Source organism: Acomys minous, assembly GCF_964271855.1.
Source record: "Acomys minous genome assembly, chromosome: 3".
Lineage (NCBI taxonomy): Eukaryota > Metazoa > Chordata > Mammalia > Rodentia > Muridae > Acomys > Acomys minous.
In genome coordinates, this window is record NC_140485.1 from 64,642,800 (window position 1) to 64,666,587 (window position 23,788).

Sequence of the window (23,788 nt, forward strand, 5' to 3'; positions counted from 1 at the left end):
CTCTCACCCTCCTCATTCCATCATATGGCCTGCTTCTTGCTATATACTTTACCTCTGATAATTCCCTTTTTGGTAAATCAGGAGTTTTGGTTGTCAATTTTGACAACAGTATCCACCCGGAAGTTCATTTCATTACTGGCTTTGCACTGTTTGTGTCAGTTGTTGGTAAATGATAGTGCTTTCTCCTTATGGTGATGAAGTGAGCTTTCCTTTTATTCAAATGAATTGTTTACATAAAGAACATAAGAGGCCTGTAACCCCAGCACTGGAGAGGCAGAGGCAGGTGGATGGCTGGGAATGCAAGGCCAGCCTGGTCTACAAAGTGAAATCGAGGACAGCCAAGGCTACACAGAGAAACCCTATCTCAAAAAACCAGGAAAAAAAAAAAGAGTATGTCAAGATGGAGCTAAGGAGATCGTGCTCAGTGCTTAAGATCACATGCTGCTCTTGCAGAGAGCCAGGGTTCTGATCCCTGTGCCCACACCAGGTGGCTCACAACCATCTGTAACTCCAGTTCCAAGAAAGCCAATACCCTCTTGTAGCCTCCTAGGAATACTGCACACATACGATCCACAAACAAGCAAACACACACACACACACACACACACACACACACACACACACACCTTTTTAAAATAAGAGAAAATTTAAAGACTACATAAATAAATTAAAGCAGGCCCTTAAAAACAATATAAGGCTTTTTCCCCCCTGGATTAAACACTAATTTGTATAACTTATAGCCAGGCAATGTGGTTTACCCCTGTAATCCTAGCACTCAAGAGACTGGAGCACATTCCAAGTTCAAAGCCACACAGTGCCACACGGTGGGTGAGACTCAGACCGCAGAAGAAAGGCCATAGCTGTAGACTAAAGGTGACATCTGAGAGATGAATGGCCTCAGTCATTCGGATGCAGTCGTGGTCACCTAATATCTTACAGTGGCTGTGTGTGCATAGCTGGTTGGTGCATTCACCATGCTCTTAAGCTGTGTGGAACCGGAAGAATGCAGGCACGCACCCTCAAGCTGATGGGAAGACTCTGAGGTTTAATAGTAGCTAAAGTCATGGGTGAGGAGGCACCCAAGAAGCCCGGTTATGTTAATCACATTCAATCTAATAGGCTAATAAAACTTCAAGAAGCAGTATCTGCAAGGCAAGGGAAGGTGGTTTGAAATGAGAATTGTATAACAAAATAGAGAAGTCTTTGGGCCAAATTTCCCTTCAGCTATTAAAATATTGATAAGGAGGTGATGAGGAGATTTCCCAGTGGTTAGAAACAGTTAAGACCCACGTTGGTTCCTAATATTACAACTGCCTGTAACTCCAGATCCAGGAGCACACACAGAGAGACACACAGACAGACAGACACACAGACAGACAAGACAAAATACGTTTTTTAGGTCACACAGGGCCCAGCTGTAATAAACACTGCTGTTCCAAGTGAGCATCAGGACTCAGAGACCGAAGAGGGGCTGAGCAATTCGCCCAAACCCTACAGCAAACTCAGAGTTCACAGCCATGTGTTTCCTTTTAGTCCATTGTTGTTTCTAAAGCTGCCCTCTGACCCCGGTGCTACTGCCGCTTCCTGTGTGGCCACTGGTTTCTAGGATCGTGTGGAGATAGTATGACGTTGTGTTGTTCCTCGAAGGTTCTCTCATTCGTGTTCCCTATGCAAACATTGTTTTCATAGTCTGGCTTAAAATTATAAGACAACAGGGGAAAATGAATGCTTGGCTTATCTTAAGCTTGGGTATAGAGTTCTTAAATATATTTGTTCTTACAACGAAAGTCACTTCAGAGAGATCATTTATATGACTCATCCAATTCTATCAAGTGAACATGTCAGTGTATTCCCTCTGTGGACCTGGAATTTCTCGTAGATTTATTTCCTTGGATCTGAGGTAATGAGGTTGTGTTAGCAAACATTATTTTTTTTGCATTATTTTTCACATTATTAAGATTCTACTCCCAAACTGAGAGTGCTGGCCCACATCTGTAATCCCAGCATTCAGGACAGGGAGGCAGGAGGATCAGAAGTTCAAGGTCATCTTTGGGTACATAATAACCCTGGGCTACATGAGACCCGATAGGTAGGTAGATGGTAGATGGTAGATAGATAGATAGATAGATAGATAGATAGATAGATAGATAGACAGACAGACAGATAAGATCACCCTACTTCTTCTTCGGCTAGAGGGTAGTGTTTTCTGTTTGCTTGTTTGTTTGTTTGTTTGTTGAGACAAGGATTCTCCACGTAGACCTGGCTGTCCTGGAACTCACTAAGTAGACCAGGCTAGCCTTGCTGCTTGGATGAATCTATTTCTAGTCCAGGTGAGAAGACACGCCTTTAATGCAGGCCACATCTTCTGCTGGGAAGCTTATATAAGGACAGGGAAGAAGGAAGCTTTTGCTCTCTGCCTGCCCTCGCCTCGCTGGCACATCCATTCCTTCACTGGCATTGCAGCCCTATTTCTTCAGGATTCCAGCATCTACTGAAGGTCAGCTGAGACATCCAGCCTTTTGGGACTAAGCAACTACTGGATTCTTGGACTTTCCATTCACAGCCTATACTTGTTGGATTAGTTGGACTGCAGGCCTGTAAGTCATTCCAATAAATCCCAGATAGATAGATAAATAAGATAGGTAGATTGGTAGATAGATCGATAGATAGATAGATAGATAGATATCCATTCTGTAAGTTCTATGACTCTAAAGACCCCTGACTAATGCATCCACCATGCCCCTGTCTCCCAGTGCCAGAATTAAAGGCTTGTGCCACCACACTTATCCCACTCATTTTAACTGTCTTCTTTGGCTGAAGGGTCAAAATCCATTTGCACTCCTTTCCAAACAAAATGTGAACATCCACCAAATGCTCCTGCTCGAATGTCGACCATCTGAGTGACCCATGTTGGAAGCAATCTCAATACTCCTTAGAGCATCAAATTATCAGATTGTACCATGCAAGCAATGAAAACTGGCATCATTAGTATGTGTCTCTTCTAAACTACAAACTGAGACGCTTTACCTGGAGTCTCATGAATAAAACTACTCGTGAAACAAGGCACTCAACAGACAGCAGGGACAGCTCGAAGATGGCTTCCAAGCCTCTAAACTTTTCTACAGGGCACTAAATTGTCTCTGAAAGGACTGTAGTATCCTCAAACAGTAACTGCTATTTTTGACAGTAAATAAAAATAAGGTTCAGTGGCTACCATCATTTGGACTGCAAAGCCCAAGCTGGGTTATCTGGGTTGTTGCTTAAAGAGGGTTCTGCGGAGTTAGGAAGAAAAAAGCGGGGTGAGGGAGGGTAGGTGGGAGGGATTGTTTCTCATGACAAGGATTACTAAGGAAGTGGCCTCAGGTGAACTCAGTGACATCTTTGTGTGAAGCCAGCAGTCAGTCAGCTTGGCATACATACAGCTTCTTGTGCTTCCAAATGAATCCAGAAAAGCCATCAGTAGGCTTGGGGCAGATGGATGGAATTGAGCAGTTGTGGTGGCGCACGCCTTTAATTCTGACTCAGGGAGGCAGAGGCAGGCAGATAGCTGTGAGTTCAAGGCCAGCCTGGTCTATAAAGCGAGTCCAGGACAGCCAAGGCTACACAGAGAAACCCTGTCTTGAAAAAACAAACAAACAAACAAAAACAAAAGCTATTTCATTGGTGGGACACACCTTTAATCTCAGTGCTTGGGAGACACAGGCTGGTGGATCTCTGAGTTCGAGGCCAGCCTGATCTATAAAGTGAGTTCCAGGATAGACGGGGCTACACAGAGAAACCAAAAACAAACAAACAAAAGCAATTTTGTTCATTCATGTTGTATTGGCCACTTTTCTATTGCTATTGTAAAACAATGTGACGTTTACTTGGGCTGATAGCTCCAGAGAGAAATGCGTGCATGGTGGCAAAGCAGAGAGGCATGAGGTTGCAACCGGAAGCCAAGCTGTCACATCTCCAACTGAAAGGAGAAAACAGAGAACAGAAATGGAGAAGAGTCCTTAAACTCCCAAGCACCTCCAGTGACATGTTCTCTCCAACAAGGCCACACCTCCCAAGCCTCCCCAGACAGTATCACCAACTAGGGACCAAGTGTTGAAATGCCAGAGCCTATGGGGGACAGTCTCATTCAAGCCACCAAACATGTGTTTATGTTCTGCAACTAAACGTTTTCCCTGAAGGAGTGGGTACCTCATTTGGTAAACTGTTTGCTTTCCAAGTATAGGGGCCTGAGTTTCACCCCCAGCGCCCATATTTAAAAGGCCAGGCATGGTAGCCTATGGTTGTAGTCCCAGCATGGAGAAGCAGAAACAAGCAGATCTGTGGGGTTCCCTGGCCAGCCAGCTAAGTTGGTGAGTTCCAGGTTCAGTGAGAGGCTGTGTCAAAAACAACAGGTGCATGCTTTCTGGGAAGTATCACTCAGTGTTGACCTGGGGCAGCCACATGCATGCACACTGCCACACAAAGGCACTTCCCACTCACCTACAGGCCCAAATATACATGGTCCACAAGGTTTAACTAATACGGACAGAAGCCACATTCTGAGGGCCATGCCGGAGTGTGGGTGAGTACAAGGGCTCTTTCTACACGGTCTGAACTCAGGGGACCAAGCGAGATCCCAGAGTGCCAAAGCATTAGCAGGTGGTAGGACGGCCGACAGCAACAGCCAAAGGACTCGATTCCTTTTCTCAACATCTCTGGCAAGATCAAGCGTCTCAGAACAGCACAGGTGATCCTCAGAAGACCCAGAGGAAAGAGGAGCCACTCTCCAAGCCCAAGGATCTAAATGCCACATGAAGGGCACACCCGAAGTTCCCTTGGAAACCTCTGTGGTTCCCACTACAGTGAAGGCTCTAAGAAGAATGTGTGTGTGGAAGCCAGGAGCACTGCTCATCTGAGTCAGTGGTCTGTTGCTGTGAAAAGACGCCATCCATGACAGAGGCACCTTGTATGAAAGGGAGCACTTGGCTGGGAGCTTGCTCACAGTTTTAGAAGATCGGTCTATAAGCATCATGGCAGAGAGCATGGCGACACGCCGGAGGCATGGTACTGGAGATGTAGCTGAGACACTGAGCCACATCCACAAGCAGCAGGCAGCAACAGACTGACTGACTGACTGACTGACTGACTGGGTCTGGCATGAGTTTTTGAAACCTCAAAGCTCACCCCAAGTGATACACTTCCTTTAACAAGGCCATGCATACCTCCTAATTCTTCTCATCTTAAAGAGTTCACACCCTAGAGACTAAGCATTTAACTATATGAGCCTATAGGAGTCATTCTTATTTAAACCACCAGAGTGGTGCATGCTGGTAAATCCCAGTTACTCAGAAGGCTGAGGCCAACAGATGGTGAGTTCAAGGCCCGCTTGGGCAGTGGAGCAGATCCTGTCTCAAAAAAGAAAGAAAAGGCAAGTTCACGGGGCTTGGCGGCATCCTGGTCTCCATTCCTAACCAATCAGGAGACATTCATCAAGGCTGTTCTCTGTGCATGGGGTGCTCTGGCGATGTGCCTTTAGGGATAAGGAAAGATGCAGCGACCCTCACGCTCTGTCCAAACTTTTGATGGTCCTAGTTGGTGCTTTTGTTGTTTGGTCAGCAATACCAAGTCATACTTAAGAAGACCAGTGTCCACCCTGTGAGTGCGCGGGTCTCACAGACGTCTGCACTTGAGGTTCATCAGTGTCTGTCTTCTCCAAGCCGGCATCCACTGGCTTAATCTAACTTCAGTTTACCTCATGCCAATAATCTAATTTCAAGTAGATGGTCAATCACCGCTAGTTGATTGAGTGGCGCCTGCTCCTCCTTGGGGAGGTAGAATGCAGGCGTGGCTTAGACTTTGGTGCGTGGACTCACTGCCCGCTGTCACAGCGTGGGACTCTAACCGGCTAGTTCCACGGCCCTCTTAGTGTCTCTGAGCTTCTATTTTGCTTGCTCTGGAAATGAGAAAAGACGATTCCCCTCTGTTAAGGCTCTGCTGTGGTGAACCAGCCGTACACATTTTTCTCTCTTCGCACACCGCCTTCACTCAGCGGCCACTCACAGTTAGCCTTTTCTTTGACACCCTAAGCACCATACCTCCGACAGCTGAAGCCTGTAACACTCATCATGCAGAATGCCTTGGAGCACCTGTAAGGTTTTCTCTGTCATGCATGTTTGGTATGTGGGCTTCTATGCACGTTTGCCTGTACATGGGTACACATGTGGGGGGAGTGTACATGCATATGTGTGCCTGTGTGTCTGAGGCTGGTGTTGGGAGTCTTCCTTGTGTGTTAAGGCAGGGTCTCTTGGTTGAACCAGAAGCTCTCAGATATGACTAGCCTAGCTAGCCTGATCTCCAGCATTTCTGCCTCTACCTCCTGTGACCTGGAATTTATAGGTGGTCGCCTGCCTGTCCAGCTTTCTGGGGTCTGAACTCTGTCCCCACACCTGCCGCTTTCATAAAAGGTGCTTTAACCAAGGAGCCAGCTGCCCACCCCACCCCCACCCCCCACCCCACCCGCCTCTCCTGTTCTTAGGATTAAGTGTTCTTGGCTGTGTGTGCATAGTGAGTGTATGCTGTCTGCTAAGGAAACAGCCCAGTTGATAAGCTTGCAGCTGGGAGTCTCTTTGTCCCACACTGCTTAGTCCCCCTTCCCTGCACAGTGGGGAGGAGACGATGCTAAGAAATGACCTTCAGACATTAGACCTGGGCCAGTGCTGCTGACCAGACCCAAGCGTTCATCATCACTTCATGTGGGTATTTGATTCCATCATGCACTGAGCACCATAGTATGCACAGTGAAAGCCACCCAGCCCGGGGTGAGCCTGAGTGCAACCGTGGCCAGTTAGTTAGAGCGCTGACCACTTAGACCCTTCAGAAGCCCCGAGGGGCTTATTAAACAAGGTGGCTGAGTGCCAACCCCCAGAGTTAACGATTCAGCGGATCCAGGTGTGGAAAAGGTGCATCTTTCTACCAAGTCCCCAGGTGAGTCAATGCCTCTGTGCCTGTGGCCACACATTTAGAAGCTCAGCTCACCTGGTCGAAGGAATCAAAAGTGCAGATTCAACTAGATGCCGCCCTGTCAAGGAAGCCACTGGCTCTAGGGGGCGCTAAAGGGTGGAGAATGGACCGCTCACTAACAACTCTCAATTGGCTGAAAATAGAAAAAGAAAAAAAAGTTAGCAGCCAGGTAGTACCAATGGAATGCTGCTAAAATGCCTAGTTATTTGTTCGTTTGTTCATTCGTTCATTCATACATTCATTTCTTTAATTATCTCCTCCTTCCAGCATTACTTTCTTCTTCTCCTTCCCCTTCTGAAAGAGGGTCCCATTTAGCCTAGGCTACTTTAGGGTCCTGCTGCCTCAGCCCCTAAGTGCTGGGATTACAGGTGTTCTCCTGGAGAGGCAGGAACAGATGTCTGTTCACCCCATATAGGGGACCAGTGACTGAGCACAGTAAAAACTCCACTGAGGTCTTAGGTTGCAAACCGATGAGTGTGTTGGACTTATTTCCAGAACTAGGGGTTGTTGGGTGAGCTGGGGTGGCCCCAAAGCAGCTGTAGTGTTGGAAGGTCTCACCCCAGCATAGATAATGACTTCCTCATAGCCAGCTACTTGGAACGGCACCCCTCTGCCCAGTTAACCTTCCACATACTGTGCCCTAACACCCCCCTGACAAACAGCTGGGGCAGAATCTCATACTGCTCGGAAGAGAGGGGCTGGACTCTCAGGTGAGGGTCTAATCCCCCCCCCCAACTTCTGTGAGGGACAGTCAACAGGCCTGATGTTGAGGGTCTCTTACTGCAGTCACGGCTGCTCCATGGCAGCCCTGTCACGCCCAGAAGGCAGTGTTCTGTAACAACAGGTGTACCCATCGGGGCCAGTCTCAACACTGGCGTTTTCCTCCTGATCCGTTCATCTCAGAATCATAGAATCCCAAGGTAAGGGACTTTTGCCGCTCCTTTAGGAAGCTAACGCTTGAATTCCGGTGGAGTCTAATGACACAAACACCCACTTCTCTCTGAGGGACCCTTTTCCAGTTGCTCTTCTAGTGTCTTGACTCTAAACCCGGGTTTGGAAGAAGTGCTCGCATCTGTTCATCGCCGCCGCCGTGTTGTTGTGCTCACTGAAAGGACGCTGTCTGTTTGTTGTTTTAGTCAGTGAAAGGGAGAGACGGGACCACCCGCTCGGAAGAAACTAATGTGAAGGACTCCAGCTGCCAAGTAAGTGACCTTCGCGGGCTCAGCCTGGTGGCGGGGTTACCTGGTGCACGCTCACGTTCTCCAGGCTCACCGTCCATGCAAGCCTCAGCCTCGCGGGAAACATTTCCTGATTGAGCACACGGTATACCCTACTGTGTTGGGCTCCGCAGACCTGGTGTGAACTAGAGTCCTCAGCTCTGCCGCCCCTGCTCTTCTCTCTTCATATAGAACATATCTTCCCGGCCCTCAGGTTTTAGCAGAAACGTCTCCTCCTCAAAGAGATCCTGTGCCCTTCAGGCGTTGCTGCCTTCTTGTTCCTTCACTTCGTGATATTGTAACGATTCTCTCATCTGTCTCTCCTGATCCTTCTCATGCCTGTCTCGCGACGGTGTGGAGCCAGTGGGTGCTTCCGGTTTTCTATCTCCTTGTGTGGTGTCTGGTGCAGACTAGGAACTATTACATGAAAGTTGTTCGCTTGCTTCCTTTCTTGACTATTAATGAGCAGACCATTTTATGTCTGTGCAGGATCTTTCTTTTGAACATGGGACCATCAGGCTGGGTGGTAGCTCAAGTCGCTCTCACATACACAAAGTCCTGGGTTCCAGCCCAGCACTGCAGAAAACCAGGCAGGGGAATACACGCCGGCAGCTCCAGCACTTGAGAGGCAGAAGGAGGGAAATACCCCCCATTTTATAATCTGGCACCGCTACAAAAATATCAGACACTCTTGTGTTAATTTTAAGAAAGGCTTAAAAGCCTGCATTTTAGATTCAAAGGGCCTGGGGTCAGATCCTGGCTTAGGCAGGGCTTTTTTGTTTGTTTAGGGATTTGTATGTGTGTTGGGGAGTGCTGTGGGTGTTTTGACAGAGTCACCAACCTCCCAGTGCCTTGGTTTCCTCACCTAGGACAAGTAGGGGAAGAAGACACCATAGGGTTTTCTACAGCACTGGCGTGGAGGGCTCAATAAATAGTTTTTGGCAGTGTAGGCTGCCATAACAAAATACCAAAAACTGAGGGGCTCAAACCACAGAAACTTCTTTTCTCACATTGCTGTTGGCTGGAAAGGCTAAAATCTAAGTACTGGTGAGGTTCAGTCTCTACTGAAGGGTCCCTCCCTTGCTTGCAAATGGCTGCCTTCCGCCTTGCATGGGAAACGGGAGGAGAGCGCCCCCTGGTGCCTCTTCCTGTAACGACGCTAAGCCTTTGGCATCAGCCAATCTGTATGCCACTTAATGTGAATTATTACTTTATTCCAAACACAGTCACAAAAGGGACTTTTAAGGTATGAATTGGAGTTGCATAATTCAGCCAATTGCAGATGCTGCTTCTCATTATTATTAAACTGTTGGTGGGGAATAATCACCGTATTGTGAGGCTCATATCACATGACTCTTTAGCATAACTCAGAATATGGTCTAGAGTCGCCTGTCCGCCTGCCTTCTGCATCTTTCTCAGGGCTGTGCTGGCTTCACTGGCGGAAAACGCTTGCTTTTATTCCTGGTCAACACTGCAGCTCTGCCATCAAGACTCCCTGACTTCATGAACCAGCGTTTGTAGACCTGTACCAAGGGGTCGAGTGTGGCCCACGGGGCAGCAGTTGTCTGCGGTGACTTTCCGAGCTAATACTGATTGTATTTCAAAAGAGTTCATTGTCAAGGTCTCAGAAGCCTTGTGTGTGTTGGGGCATGGGCTCGTAATTCTAACACCAACACTTGGGAGGCAGAGGCTGGAAGATCTCCAGTTTGAGTCTCGGGCTGGCCATGTCGAGTCCTGGGGTCTCCTGGCTGGGATGTGAGCAGCACTAGCCCATGGGATGCTGTGTGTGGCACTGAGCTCATCAAATTTCTCCCGCTACTCTAACGTGCCTCCCCTGTACCAAAGCCAGAGTGGCTAAGACCTGTGTCCACCTGACATCACAGACCTTACTTGAGCCTCAGCAGGCTTGTGCGGGTGTGTGTGGGGGGGGGATCTTTTCCACTTTTATATTGTCTGTACCAGTGGACATCTGAGTTAAAAAAAAACATGATGAGGAAATGACTTCAACATCCTGCAAGATTCTGTGGGGTGTTTTTGGTTTTGTTTGTTTGTTGTTTTTTGGTTTTTTGGTTGTTTTTTTTTTTCCTAAATGTAGCTAGTCTTACTAGAATCGTCTAGGACTTGGGTTTTTAAAGCCTTTACATTGTAGATACCCTGCAGGGTATCTCATTTTGGTATTGAAAGATATCCACACAAACCAAAAAATAAGCATCGGGTGTTTTTTTTTTCAACTACCATTTCATGAAATAAAAGGCCAGTTTCACATAATTATGAATTCAGAATGAGCTCTCAAGAAATAAGTCACTTGCGCTAATTACAGGAAACCCTGTCAATACTGACCTGTGACTTCGGGCTTCAGGAATGGCTGAATCCAGGGTCACATACGCTAACAATCACACTGATTTCTTGAAACAAAGTCTCAAAGGGCCGGGTTTACATTTTCGTAGCTTCAAATCTGATAGAACTGAAGCAAAGCCTCTCGATCATTCTACCAAAGTTCAAATATCAGATCAGCTTCTGTGGCCCACTATCATGAACCAATCAGACTGTCTTCTGCTACACTGAGCCAATCAGAGCTGTCTTCAGTTATCCTGACCCAGTCAGAGCTGTCTTCTGCTATCCTGAACCAATCAGAGCTGTACATGCCTCATCATGTACACTGCTGTGAATGCTCTGATCTGGGCCATGTGCCTGGGGTAGGATTAATCTGCCTAGATTTTATGGAGTAGCTCTTATTACTTCCTCAGTTTACAGTTGGGAAAATAGAGGACCTCGGGACTTAGATGGCTCAGGCCAAGTTATTTATGTAGTTTGCCAATGAACGGAGAGTGCCGGCAGGGAAAATATAATTAAGTATTGAATACAATATAAATATGTAAATAAGTGTCCCCTTCTATGCACAGCCTTGATGATTCCCCCCCCCCATTTTACCCAAACTCATTTCCGACATCTGAACATCTCTGTTTTAACACATTTACCTCTCTGCTATTAAGAATCATCTTTCAGACAGTAAACAGGGGCTTTGTTTGAAATTGCTGTAGACGTCAAACTCCACGGAGAAGACACCCTCGCCCCCAGAGCCAGAGCCCGTGGGAACAGCCCAGAAAAGCAAGGAGACCTCGTCGAAGGACAAGAAATCGGTGGACAAGAAGTCAGTGGCTGAGACCAACAAGCAGAAGAGCAGCAAACAGGAAGCCAAGGAGCCTGTGCAGTGCGTGCAGCCGCCCACGGTGGAAGCAAATTCGCTGCAAAATGGGGACAAGACCCCGAAGAGGTCTGAGAAGCGGCGACAGTCTCTTGGGGGTTTCCTGAAGGGCCTGGTAAGCAGATAGGGTGTTTGTGGCTTCTTTCTCAGTTCTTGGTTAAGGGGTGATGTATTCATCTCCAAGGCGGGGGCTGGCAGGAAAGCTGGTAAACAAATTATTCTTGTCCACCTACTGAGTGCCAGGCACTGTGCTGGGCACAGAGAGCAACAGTCATACAGGCTGTTCTGGAGATTGAGGCAGGGGGCAAGAAAGATAAAGATACCAGGTGGTAGGGACAGGAAAATCTAAATAGCACAGGGGACAACCGGGAGAAGACAGAGGCCAAGAGCCAATGACCCCAGAGTGAGTGCTCACTGCATCCTAGCTCTGTGTCCTTGACTGAGTCACTCGACCCCTCTCGGTGCCTCAGTTTCCCTGTTATAACAGCCATAGTTCTGTCTCTGTCTGTTTTCTATTGCTGTGATAAACACTGTGACCAAAAGTAACTTGAAGAGGAAAGGATTTGTTTCAACTTACAGATTAGAGTCCCTCGTGGAGGGAAGTCAGGGCAGGCACCTGAAGGCAGGAACTGAAGGAGAGACCATGGAGGAATGCTGCTTGCTGACTTGCTCTCCATTTTATACAACCTAGGACCACCAGCCCAAGGGATGGCACCATCCATTTTGGGCTGGGACCTCCCACAGCAACCCGCAGTCAAGAAAATGCCCCCATAGACTTGCCTACAGTCAAATCAGAGGCTATTCCTCAGTTGACGGTCCCTCTGCCCTGATGACTCTGGCTGTGTCAATTTAACAAGAAGTAGCAAGCACGGACCCATATCATATCATCACTGAGTGTTAAAAAGAAAAACTCAACAGATTTAATATGGAGTAATGAGGGTAGGCCCGTCCATGAGTCAGGCAGAGCTCTGAACCAGAAGAGGATGCCAGGGCCCAGCTCCGCCCTACAAGCCACCAGCTGACAGGTTGAATGCAGATACAAAGTCATCACTGATTGGCTACAAGAGGCATCAGGGTGGTATGATGCGGCATTTACCTTATTTGGGCATGGTATGATATGCTGTGTGTGTTTGCGATTGGCTGAAGCCCCACTATGTGCTACACAAAAGATAACTCTTCTATTGGGTTTTGGTGAGTTTAGCCACTCAGTCACACTGTGCTTTTTGACATAAGAACTTAATAAACAGCCAGCCTCAGGCTGATGACCTCCTGCGTCTACACCTGTCAGGGATACAAATGCTTGGCTCCTTCTTCTCTGAAGGAGCAGGTGGGACTGCTGAGAGCGGGGGAATCCTTTTGCTCTTGCAGTTTTAAGCAGAGTGGTAAGGCAATGAGATTTGTTCCAACCATGCCACAAAGTTATCAGCGTTGTGATCTCCATGACACACGTAAGTGCCAGGAAGCCGTGGCCACAATCACAGGAGATCTCAGGAGCAAAGTGGTTGACTAGACTAGCCAAATCAGTGTGTTCTTGGTTCACGTGAGAGACCGAGCCTCAGTCACTGTCAGAGCAGTTGGGGAAGATACCTGGCATCAGCCTGTGGCCTTCACATGTGCACCCAAACTCGTTGAGTGTGTACTAACACATGCACACCACACAAACACACATACACACACAGACAAAAAACTATGTTGTGTTATATTTCCTATGCTAGACTATGTGGCAGATAGTGTATATACCTTGTGTAATATACATTATATGTTGTGCATAGTAATCATATAGTCCAGTATACATATCCCGTTTATAGTATACTGTACTTTTTATGCTACATATAACTTACTACAGTACAGTACTAAACTGTGCTATATCCTCCTTTGTAGTGCTCTGTGCACAGTCCTGTGTTGTAAGGTTCTATTTTATACTGCAAAAAGAGCCACCAGTGACAGTGCCTCTGAGCCATGTGACATGTATGAATCTCAACTCACGTGTGACAGGAAGGCTAAGGGTTCTAGTATTCCATGGTATGAAATCCTGGAAAATCTAGGCATAGTGGCACAGGCCTATAGTCCTAACTCTCAGGAGGATTGCTGTGAGTCCAGGGCCAGCCTGAGCTAGCTAGTGAGTTCCAGGACAGTCTAGGCTACCCAATGAGATGCTATCTGGAAGATCAAACAAACAGATGAAACAGGATCCCAGGGGAAAAAAAAAAACCAGAGCCGTAGAATAGAGAAAGTTCAGATATTGTAAGGGTTTGTAAGTGGGAGACTGGCAGACACAAGGGAGGTACACGCTTTGATTTAGGTGGTGCTAACATGACCTTTTGTAAATAGTCTGAGCTCACAGAACTGTATGCAGGAAGGACTACTTTGACCGTGTCTAAGTTACACGTGACAGAAATGGTCTGAGTGCCATAGTACAGTCATAACAGTACCTGCCTGCATCCACCTGCCACACCAAGACAGTAGTAAGCGCACTCTCCCCATGCCAGACACTTGCACGGCCCCGAGGATGCAGCAGACTAAATCTACAGAAGAAAAAGATGCCAGATAAGAGATAGTAAGATCACTTTGGATAGTGAGGGGAATAAGCCAGGGCATCATTTTGTGAGACACTGAAAGAATGAGTTACATGACAGTAACTTGGGATGAGCTGTCTAGAATGAACCAGACCAGGAAGTAAACCCCCCATCGCCCTCCTCCCCCCACCCCCAGCCCCCACCACCACCACCCCCAGGACTGTTTAAGTGTGTCACAGTCTGAGCACACTTTGCCTCAGAAACAACCCTCTGAGATGGGTCTGAGCACTCTCATTTAAAAGGAAAAAAAAAATCAAATCATATATGTGACACACACAAATCACAAAACCAGAAAGCGGTGTCACCAGATGCCGAAGCTGGCCACCTAGGTATGAATAGGGTGTATTTGCTTACACAGGACCCAGCTGACAATAAGTGTGTGGTCAGCGCTCCTTGCTGCTGCTAGTCTTACACTGGCTGCTTTATGTTTTTCTCCAGGGACCAAAGCGGATGTTGGATGCTCAAGTGCAAACGGACCCCGTATCCATCGGACCAGTCGGAAAATCCAAGTAAACAAACCACCCAGCCCCCACCGGGTCGTCCCAGTCCATCTCCTGTCCAGACCCACGCTGTGTATATATTTGTTTTCCTCCTGGCCAGCCAATGAGATTCTGCCTACGACTTCAACCTGAAATTGTTGTAGATCGAGGTGTATTATTTACGTCTCTGGTCCAGTCTTTTCCTGGCAAATGAGTGTTAAAATGGGTTAGCAGGTTAACTAGTTGATGCGGGGGAGATGGTGAGCATCAGGTATAGGGGGAGTAGGTAGATAAAGGCATTTGTGCTAAGTTATGAAAAATGGCAGTGTCCAGTAAGTTGCCGAAGAAAAATGCTTATGAGAAAGAGAGTAGTCTGCTTGGAGCAAGTGTCCATTCTTTCTCTACCCCTGAAGAGGGGAAGGGAAAGCCATTTTTTTTTTCAGTTCACACTTTGGGGAAGGAGTCCTCAGGGTGGGGAGCCTGCATTAGGCAGCTCCAACTGTCTGGAGTGGAATGCGTGGGCTCTAAAGAGAGATGGGTAAGAGGCGCTTTTTCAACTGGGGTCCTTGAAGGTTATGGGTGAAGGGCAGTGATTGGCTGGAGAGGGCTCGCGATGATTTGGAGGAACAGTTATTGCTGAGGTAGCAGGTACGGGAACAAGGAAAACAGGGTGAAAGGAAATAAAGTTGCAGGTTTATTTTGTAACACAAGGTGGCGCCAAGACCTCCGCTTTTCCCTTTGCCTCCGGCACCCCTAACAAAGATTTGTCTCTGCAATATTTCGTTATTAATGTTTCTCAGATGGCTGAGGGACTTGCTTCATCTGTTCCGTCTGACGCTTATCTCACGCCTGTCTGTAATGTCCTAATGTTTTCATGATGTGCTCTGATAAAAACCCTCCCTAACCCAGTTAATAAAAATTGACAGAAGATTATGCAAATACTTGAGGTTGTTTTTTTTTTTTTAATTCTTGTATAGAGAATTGAATTGGACCATGAGTCCATTATGTCGGGGAATGCAAAGTAGCGTATGACTGACTGATGGTCATCTAAGGTGTACTTTACTTTTTCTGATTTAATGTAAAAAAAATACTGAGTTTTAAGACCTTTTGATTCTAAACGTTATAGATCCCATCTCTGATGGCTAGGGCTTCATCTCCTATGCATGTGAAAGACAGCATCCACTACAGATGCCCACTTATGTTCAGATATGCCTTCACTCACACACACACCTTCATATCAATTAAAAGAGCCAACTTAATAGTGAAAACCAGAAAAAGAGATTTATTCGATATGGCCACATCAGGAAGAGGGAGAAAGAGCCAAGAGTCTCTCCCACCTCCCACAGTCCAACGTCAGGGTCCTAACAAGAGGATAAGACTGGATAAAGTCAGGATATGCAGCCGTGGTGTGAGCCCCTGGCAAGTCTTTCTGTCAAGCTGTAAGCTTTTCTCCAGGAAGCAAACCCCCTCTGGCAGCCCCCCACCCCCACCCCTACCCCCACCCCCACCCCCACCCCCACCCCTACCCCCACCCCTAGGGTTTCAGCCTCTTCCTTCTCTGGGGCGGGTGGGGGTCAATTTCTTGGGGTCAGTTGTTTAATATTCTGATAATCAAAGATGATCACAGATGTCCCTATAGAATATATTAATTCCTGCCAAGCAGGTTTTACACACACACACACACACACACACACACACACAGTTTCACAACAACTCACTGTATGTGAGAACTATTTCACAGGGGTCAGAAATAAACATTGGCTACCCTGTTCTGTCACAGAGGAGAGCACAGGGGGCCGTGCCTAAAGCTGACTGAGAAGTTGGAAAATGTATCTAAAGAAGAACTTGGTCCCTAAACCCCCAGGGAGTGAAAGCAGTAAAGGCAGCTTGACCTATGGGCTGCCAGAGCCCTGACTGGATTCTAGGTTTCAAATATAGACCAGAAGTGGTTTCCTTTGAGCTAAATTTGCTTCCTGGGTCCTCCTGACCTGGTTTGAAAATCATTGTCTGTTCCTTTCAGGGTTCACAGGCCCCACGTTCCCTGCTCTGCTCCTGTCATGCCATGCTAGAGGGGGGCTTGGGGGGGGGCGGGCGGAGAAGCATCTTGGGAAAGCTGGAAGGGTGGAGGAAGTGGCCACACTACCCAGCCCTCCAATTTGACATCAAGGAGACCACTCAGCTGTCCATTCCTTTGTAAAGCTTCCCAGAGGGGAGTTGGGGTGTTGTGTTGCCTGCTGTGACCCTTGGTGAGCCTCTGGGCCGGTGCAGCCCATAGAGGAAGGTGACAGTATCTTGGCCAGTTTCACCTTACAGGGCACCACCAACGCTTTGGGCTCAGATGGGAAATGTTTCCAGGCAGGACAGGGAGGCACAGAGGCAGTAATAAGTGAATGACTCAGGCCACCAGGCAGTGGCACCCTCCTGCTTCCTGGAAACCAAACACAGGTTGGGGTGGGGGAAGGGCTCTTTGTGAAGAAGCTCAGCAAAGCCCTTCCCTGGCTTTTATCCCTGGCCCCTCCCTTCTCGTAGGCCAAAGAAGAGGGCACTCTTAATGAAATTGTGGTTTTGCTTTTGTTTTTATGAAGGCCAGGAAATGTAAGCCCCCAACTCAAACAAATGGTTTATTGCAGGGACCCTAAGGCCAGCTGTAGTTTAAGGAGCACGTTTTGTGTTTGCTGTGAAAGTTGTGTGTTTTCAGTTGCAATCCCATCTCTGATGCCTTCACGGCAGACATTAACCTCATGTTACTGTAACGGGGAAAAGGGCAGGCACTCGGTAAATCCATGCAGAAAGAAGTCACCCCACAGAATCTAACAAGCTCTGGCAGGTGGAGTGGGAAGCAAACCTGACAGGCAGCAAAACATCCCAGAATACTCTTCCCCAAAGAGAACAAAATTAAGAAGTGCGCGGGAGGAGAGGGGACAAAGGTGCCCAGTTGTCATCGCGACTCGTTTAATGATTTACTGATTTATTTATAGGTGCACAGGGAAGTGTCTCCTCTTCCTTGCCAAGAAGACGTGGCTTTTCCAAGAATGGAGCTAGTGAGATGAAATGTCTACCACTGTCCGTGCAAGTGCACACACACACACACACACACACACACACACACGCACGCACACACACGCACGCACACATGTGCATGCACACTGCCAAGGATGCCTTCCAGTTCCTGCTGACAGAAACTTTTTGACTGATGTCCATAAAAGAATCCACTCAAAAGAGCAGTTGTTCCCAGCAGCCGAGGCCACTCTTGGAGTCCTCCTCTTAGGGAGGGAGTCACAAACCAAAAGAGCTGCCAAAAATGGGAGGGAAAGGGGAAAGCCAGAGGGTGCAGTTTTGTTTGTAGCGCTTTGCTCTTTAAACACAGGTATTTCTCTCTCTGTCTCTGTCTGTCTGTCTGTCTGTCTGTCTGTCTGTCTCTCCCTGCCCCCGCCTCTTCCACCCCTTCCCTGCCCCTCCCTTTCTTCCTCTCCTCTCACTTTCTCTCTCCCTCTCTCTACACCCAAGCACCACGCAAACAGTCCAGACACTCTAGGCAGTCCAGGTCTCATTAGACTTTAAAAGTCTAGAATGTACCCCCTGGCTCTCCATCAAAGACCCAGAAGAAGTCTAGGCGTCCACATAACATCCAGCACCTGCAGGTGTGGTCTGTCCCGCAGCAGCCCCAGGCTAGTCTTGGGCCTGACGCAATCAAATCAGCTGGGGTGCAGCTCAGCAGTACAGTACTGGCCCAGCACAAATGAGGCCTTGTGTCCGCTTTCCAGCATTGCAGGGGTGGAGGGGGCAGCGGCGTGGTAATGAACACAAAAGGTAGAGAAAATCCCTCCCTGGCTTGCCTGTGAGGAAGGAAAGGGCAAGGGCACCAGTTACCCACTTTCCCACGGTGCAAACCCCCCGAGCTTAGGGATGGGCTGCTGGCAGGGCTCAGCCTTAAGCACTCTCCATGTCGGTTTTAGGGCCCTTAAGTAAGCAGTTTGGCACAGTGGTCAGGACTGAAAATGACTGCCTGTTAGCAAGAAGCTAAAAAAAAAAAAAAAAAAAAGACAGCAAGCAACTTCCAAACACTGATCATTGAGGTTTTTAGTGGAGGCAGAGACACAGGGCCAGGGCTAGGGATTGCTTCTCAGGAGGTTGGAGGGTTTTTCCTTCGGTTTTTGGCTTTGTTTTGTTTCGTTGCCTCTGCTTGGCCACCCAGAAAGCTACCCCTTGATTCTCTGCACCCTGGGGCCTCCTGCTTGCCAGGCAGAAGCGAACCACGTGATTTAACAGAAATAAGGGTAGTGCCCCACAGCCTGACAGGATCCCACACATAGCCTTCCTAATACATTATCTAACTTACAGCTGTGAACCCCCACTCCCCGGCACCCCTACCCCCACCCCTACCCGCACCCCCACCCCCGTGCGCTGAATGTAACCGCTCCGTTACATTTTCGTAGGAGCCGATTGGCAGGAACCTGTTTGGATCTGTTTCAGATTTCCAACTAGCTGCTTCCTGACAAAATGGCCCCAGCTGCCTGCAGGTCTGGCAATTAACTGCCTCTGAAGTTCTATCTAAGGAGCGACTGTCATTCAAGTGCCTTTTATCTAACAGACCACATGGGGGCGCTCCATGAAGCGGGTTCTGCAGACTGACCGAGCAGCTTTCAACCACTGCCTAGGCAGGAAATTGAACAACGAAGGGTCTGTCTGTTGATTAACTTCTAGAATACAGTCAGGTTTCATGAGGAAAACTGGAAGAACTAAGACAAGACGGGTTGATGGGTAGCATGCCGTCGATGATCCCCAAGATGTGCCTGGCAGGTTTTCTGTTCCTGTCTGTCCCACCTTGGAAGAAGCTTTAAGGAGAATGTGCGATTGCAGAGCACTTAAGCAGACTTGACTGCAAGCTCCACGACCTGGCATTACCTCTCACTGCTACACACACACACACACACACACACACACACACACACACACACACACATTCAATTAGAGACCAGATGAGTTAGCATCTCTGTTTCCTCCTGTAATAAAGGGAAAGCCATAGGGAGGATTACAGTGGTTGCAGCTAACAGTGCAGTGACTAACAGAGAAGGTGCTCAGGAAATGCCAGCCATTGCAGCTTAGGGAGCCTCCTGCTCGCATAGGGAGCCCGTAGATGCCTCCTGCTCACATCGGCTACAAACACTAGCAGTAAGAGTATTTACCATTGCATGCACAGCGTTATGTGACAGCCTCGGCTTTAGTTCTCGGAGACTGTTGTGATAATTAAATATATCCTTATGTACAGCGGGTGTTGTGCCACAGCCTGGCTCTGGTCCCGAAAGGCTTTGCTCTGCCTTGTTCTGTGGGTTAACTTTGGACTAAAACCAGTGACAGGAGGTAAGTGCCATTCTAGGCAAGAGGATTGTGGGGTTATTACAGTCAGGTCCACCTGAGTGTTTGAGTGAACTCAGCCTTGAGAAAGCAGCCAGGACGGGATGACTGCAGTATTCAACAGTACTGCCCAAACCAACGATTCCTATAGCGTTTGTTAACAAGACCTGTGTGAGCCAGAGCTTAGCCCCCAGAGCATGGCCATGAGGCTGTGACCTTCTCCAGATCAGGACCTTGACGTGTTTGTGGACACTGTCGGGCGGTCCTAGCATAATGCCTGGGCATGACAGATACTCAGGAAATGTCATTTGAGCTGCTGGATAGGTGGGCAGGTGCTCCACAGCCCCTAGCCCCGCTTACAGCTCAGAGTAGGCTCTAGAGCTCTGCCTCTTTGACCTGACCAGCTCAGTGGCTCTCAATGGACTGTCCTGAACCAGCATTGAGGGAAAACTTGATAGGGACCTAGGGCCCCCACAGCCTAAGCCAGACACTCTGACCAAAAGTTCCCAGCATGGGAGCTGGCTGCCCGTGTTCTTAAGTCACCTCAGACAGTTCCAATGGAGGAGGCCATCTGAAAACCCCCGGAAAGAGACCCCACCACGAAGCGCACTGAATTTGTGGTCTGAAGTCTGGCCCTGAAGACAAAGATAATAAGAGCTAGCAGCCAGGGGCTGTGTGGCACGCAACGGCCTTGCTTACTTCCCATTTTACAAATGGGAGATGTCTCGAAGCCTGCACAGAGTAAAAGCGGTGTTGTCCAAGGCTGAACCTCAATCTAAACACTGTTTTTATGTTTCAGAGACAGGGTCTCATGCATACTGGGCCTTGAACTTGTGATGTAGCTTCTGATCTTCCTGGCTCTACTTCCTGAGTGTGGGGTTTACAAGTGTGTGCTGCTGTACCTAGTTTATACAGTATACAGTACTGAGGATCAAACCCGGGACTCTGTGCATGGCAGGAAAGCCTTCTACCAACTGAGCGGCAGCCCCAGCCCAGCCAACGCCAGCTTTTAAAAGCCCACGGGAGACGCAGGAAGGAAAAAGATAGTGAGGACTGTCTGAGGATGTGACGTTGTGGGTCTGAGAGCAGCACTGCTACAGGCCACTTGGGTGGAGGGTGGCCTTTTACAAAGGGAACAGTTGAGCTCATCCAAGAAGAATGAAGAAGGCTTAGCCAAGGGTTTCCAGAGGAACAGGAAGTGCCAGAGTGTAGAATCCCCCAGAGTGAACGGTAAGTTGTTCAATATGGCTGGCTGGGGTTACATGCCTTGGAGAAGCCAGAGGCCAGGAGGCAGCACAGAACTGATCTTCCAGGATATGAAGGCATCCACTGTGAGAATCTGAGACTATTGTAAGCCGGGAGTACGGTGTCTGAGGCAGACAGTGTGCTAAGCCTAAGCGGGACTCTGATCTGCAACATCATGGACGCACATACACACATGTATGCACCCTCTCTCTCTCTCTGTCTCTCTCTTTCTCTGTCTCTCTGTCTCTGTCTCTGTGTGTCTCTCTCTGTCTCTTTCCCTCCCTCCCTCACTTCCTCCCTCCTTCTCAATAGGCAGCTCTAGAAGAGATATGAACTGGGGGTGACATTTAAATTGGCGTTTTGGTTTCAAGTAGGGTCTAATACAAATACACTTTAACCAACATTTACCAAGTGACTAATTACCTATTAGGTATTAATTACAACATGCAACACTTTTTAAAGCTTAAGTAATGACTATAAGAAATATCCACAGAGAGGCTGGTGAGGGGGCTCTGTGGTTAAGAATACATACTGTTTTTGTACAGGATATGATTCAGGTTTTCAACACCCACACAGGGCAGATTACAACTGTCTGTAACTCCAGTTCCAGGGGGATTGAGAACCTTTTTCTGTCCTCTGGGGACACTCTACTCGTATGCATGTACCCATATACATGCATATATACATAATTTAAAATAAACTTTTATATAAAAAAGAAATACCCACTTAGATCAAACCTTTCAGTGGATCTAACCATTAAAAAGACACCTGCCAAAACATTATTTTCTTTTTTTGTTTGTTTGTTTATTTATTGTTTATTTTCAGGGTCTCTGGGTAGCCCTGGCTATCCTGGAACTCATTATGTAGACCATGCTGGCCTCAAACTCATAGAGATCCACCTGCCTCTGCCTTGTGAGTGCTGGTATTAAAAGTGTTTACCACCACTGCCTGGAAAAAAATTCATTTCTTAAAATTAAAAAAAAAAAAAGATGTCAATGCAGTAAGGCCAGCCATCCACCCAGGTGATTCAAAGCCACAATACAAGACTTGGAAAGCTTGAGTGGGTTGGAGACCTTCACTCATTCTTCTGTTGAGTCTGGATGGTAACGGTTGGAGGTTGAAAGCAGAGGAAGTGAGAAGCCAAACTGGGCTTGCAAGCTCAATGGCCAGAGGGTTAACAATGCTCAGCAAGCATTACCTGATGCAGATGGTATCTGGCCTGGGCCGAGCACAGGTGCTCTGCTGTGCGACGTCATTCAGTCTTGGGGTTGCTGCCCTGTCCCATTCTGTCCCCTTTCTGGCTCATCAGAGGGGGTGGGAGAGCTCCTCGATCACATCCCATTCTGAAGTATATTTGTTCTTTTGGGGAGAAGAAATCTATCTGCCTTTGACGGTCCTTGGTTGCTACAATATGATGTTTCCATGGCAACAGATGCTGTAGATGCTCAGTCCCATCTCTTCAGCCCACTTCAACATTCCCAGAAAGTACTAATGGCTTCCCACCTCAGAAGTTCCTTGTCCTCTGCTCCTTTTCTTGGTGGCCTTCTCCCGAGGCCATGAGAACTTGCTCAACCCACCTTCAGTGTGTTCTGGAAATCTCTGAGATTTTGTCCCCAGAGGCAACTCTCGACAGTGAAAAAGGGAGATGGCATAATAACCTTCCATCTCTCTGTGGGGTAACTTTGAAATGTCCTCTCCATATTCCTTCAGGGTCCTTAGTGATGCCCACAGTAGTGAGTGACACGCTCTGGACCACACACTGCCCCCATCATGTCCTGTGGTGGCTGTTCGTTCTTGGTTGTCAGCTTGACTCTATGTGGAATGAACTACAGAAACAGAGGGTACCACCATGATCTGGATCTTGAGGCAGGAAGACACACCTTTAAACCAGGCCACACCTTCTGCTGGGAGCCTATATAAGGACAGGGAAGAAGGAATTCTTCCTTGTTCTTGGCCTACTTGCCCTCACCTTGCTAGTACATCCACTTCCTCACTGGCATTGCAGCATACACAGAAGACCAGCTGAGACACCCAGCCTTGTGGGCTGAGCAACTACCATTCATTGTTGGATTAGCTGGATTAGCTGGATTAGCTGGACTGCAGGCCTGTAAGTCATTCCAATAAATCCCAGATACATAGGTAGATAGATAGATGAGATAGATGATAGATAGATAGATAGATAGATAGATGATAATGATGATGATGAAAATAGATAGATAGATAGATAGATAGATAGATAGATAGATAGATAGATAGATAGATGTGAGAGAGAGATTCGTTCCATAAATTCTGCGGCTCTAGAAAACTGGAATACACTTCCCAAATAAAACACTAACATCTCACTTTTCCATGGCAGGGGATGTGTCTATCTTAGAGGATCTCAGGAAGGCTAAGACTATGCCAACAGCTTGATGGTGGAACCTGGGGATGTGTGGGGATTTTAAAGTACTGGAAGGCTGAGAAGGCTAGCCTGCAACAGGGAGCTCCAGAGAATAAAAGCAGAATGAAGCCAGATACCAAGGGAGGGGGGGAGGAGGTGTTCGTGTGGTAGGGAGGACAGCGAGGCTGTGTGTACCTGTGAGAAACGGCATGGCAGGAGGTTGCTGAGGACAGCTGGGGCCAGGGTGCTTCAGCAAGGGTGGCCTTTCTGTGGTTGCAAAGGATGGCGAAAAATAGACACCCGTCCGGGTCTGAACAGACCCGGAAGCTGTC

At 47.9% G+C, this 23,788-nt stretch overlaps 1 protein-coding gene across 7 annotated transcripts in view; it reads left to right on the forward strand.

Moving 5' to 3' along the window:
* Positions 1-15,415, forward strand: part of BCAS1 (brain enriched myelin associated protein 1) — a 72,851-nt gene extending 57,436 nt beyond the window's left edge. For 6 of the 7 annotated variants that reach the window (XM_084776753.1, XM_084776757.1, XM_084776758.1 and 3 more), the window contains 3 exons: positions 8,136-8,201; positions 11,258-11,536; positions 14,436-15,415. In XM_084776753.1, coding sequence (XP_084632879.1) covers positions 8,136-8,201; positions 11,258-11,536; positions 14,436-14,510 — 420 coding nt within the window. In that variant the 3' untranslated portion in view covers positions 14,511-15,415. The remainder of the gene's footprint in view (positions 1-8,135; positions 8,202-11,257; positions 11,537-14,435) is intronic. The other variant, XM_084776759.1, reaches the window with a different exon arrangement.
* The last annotated feature ends 8,373 nt before the right edge of the window (positions 15,416-23,788 follow it).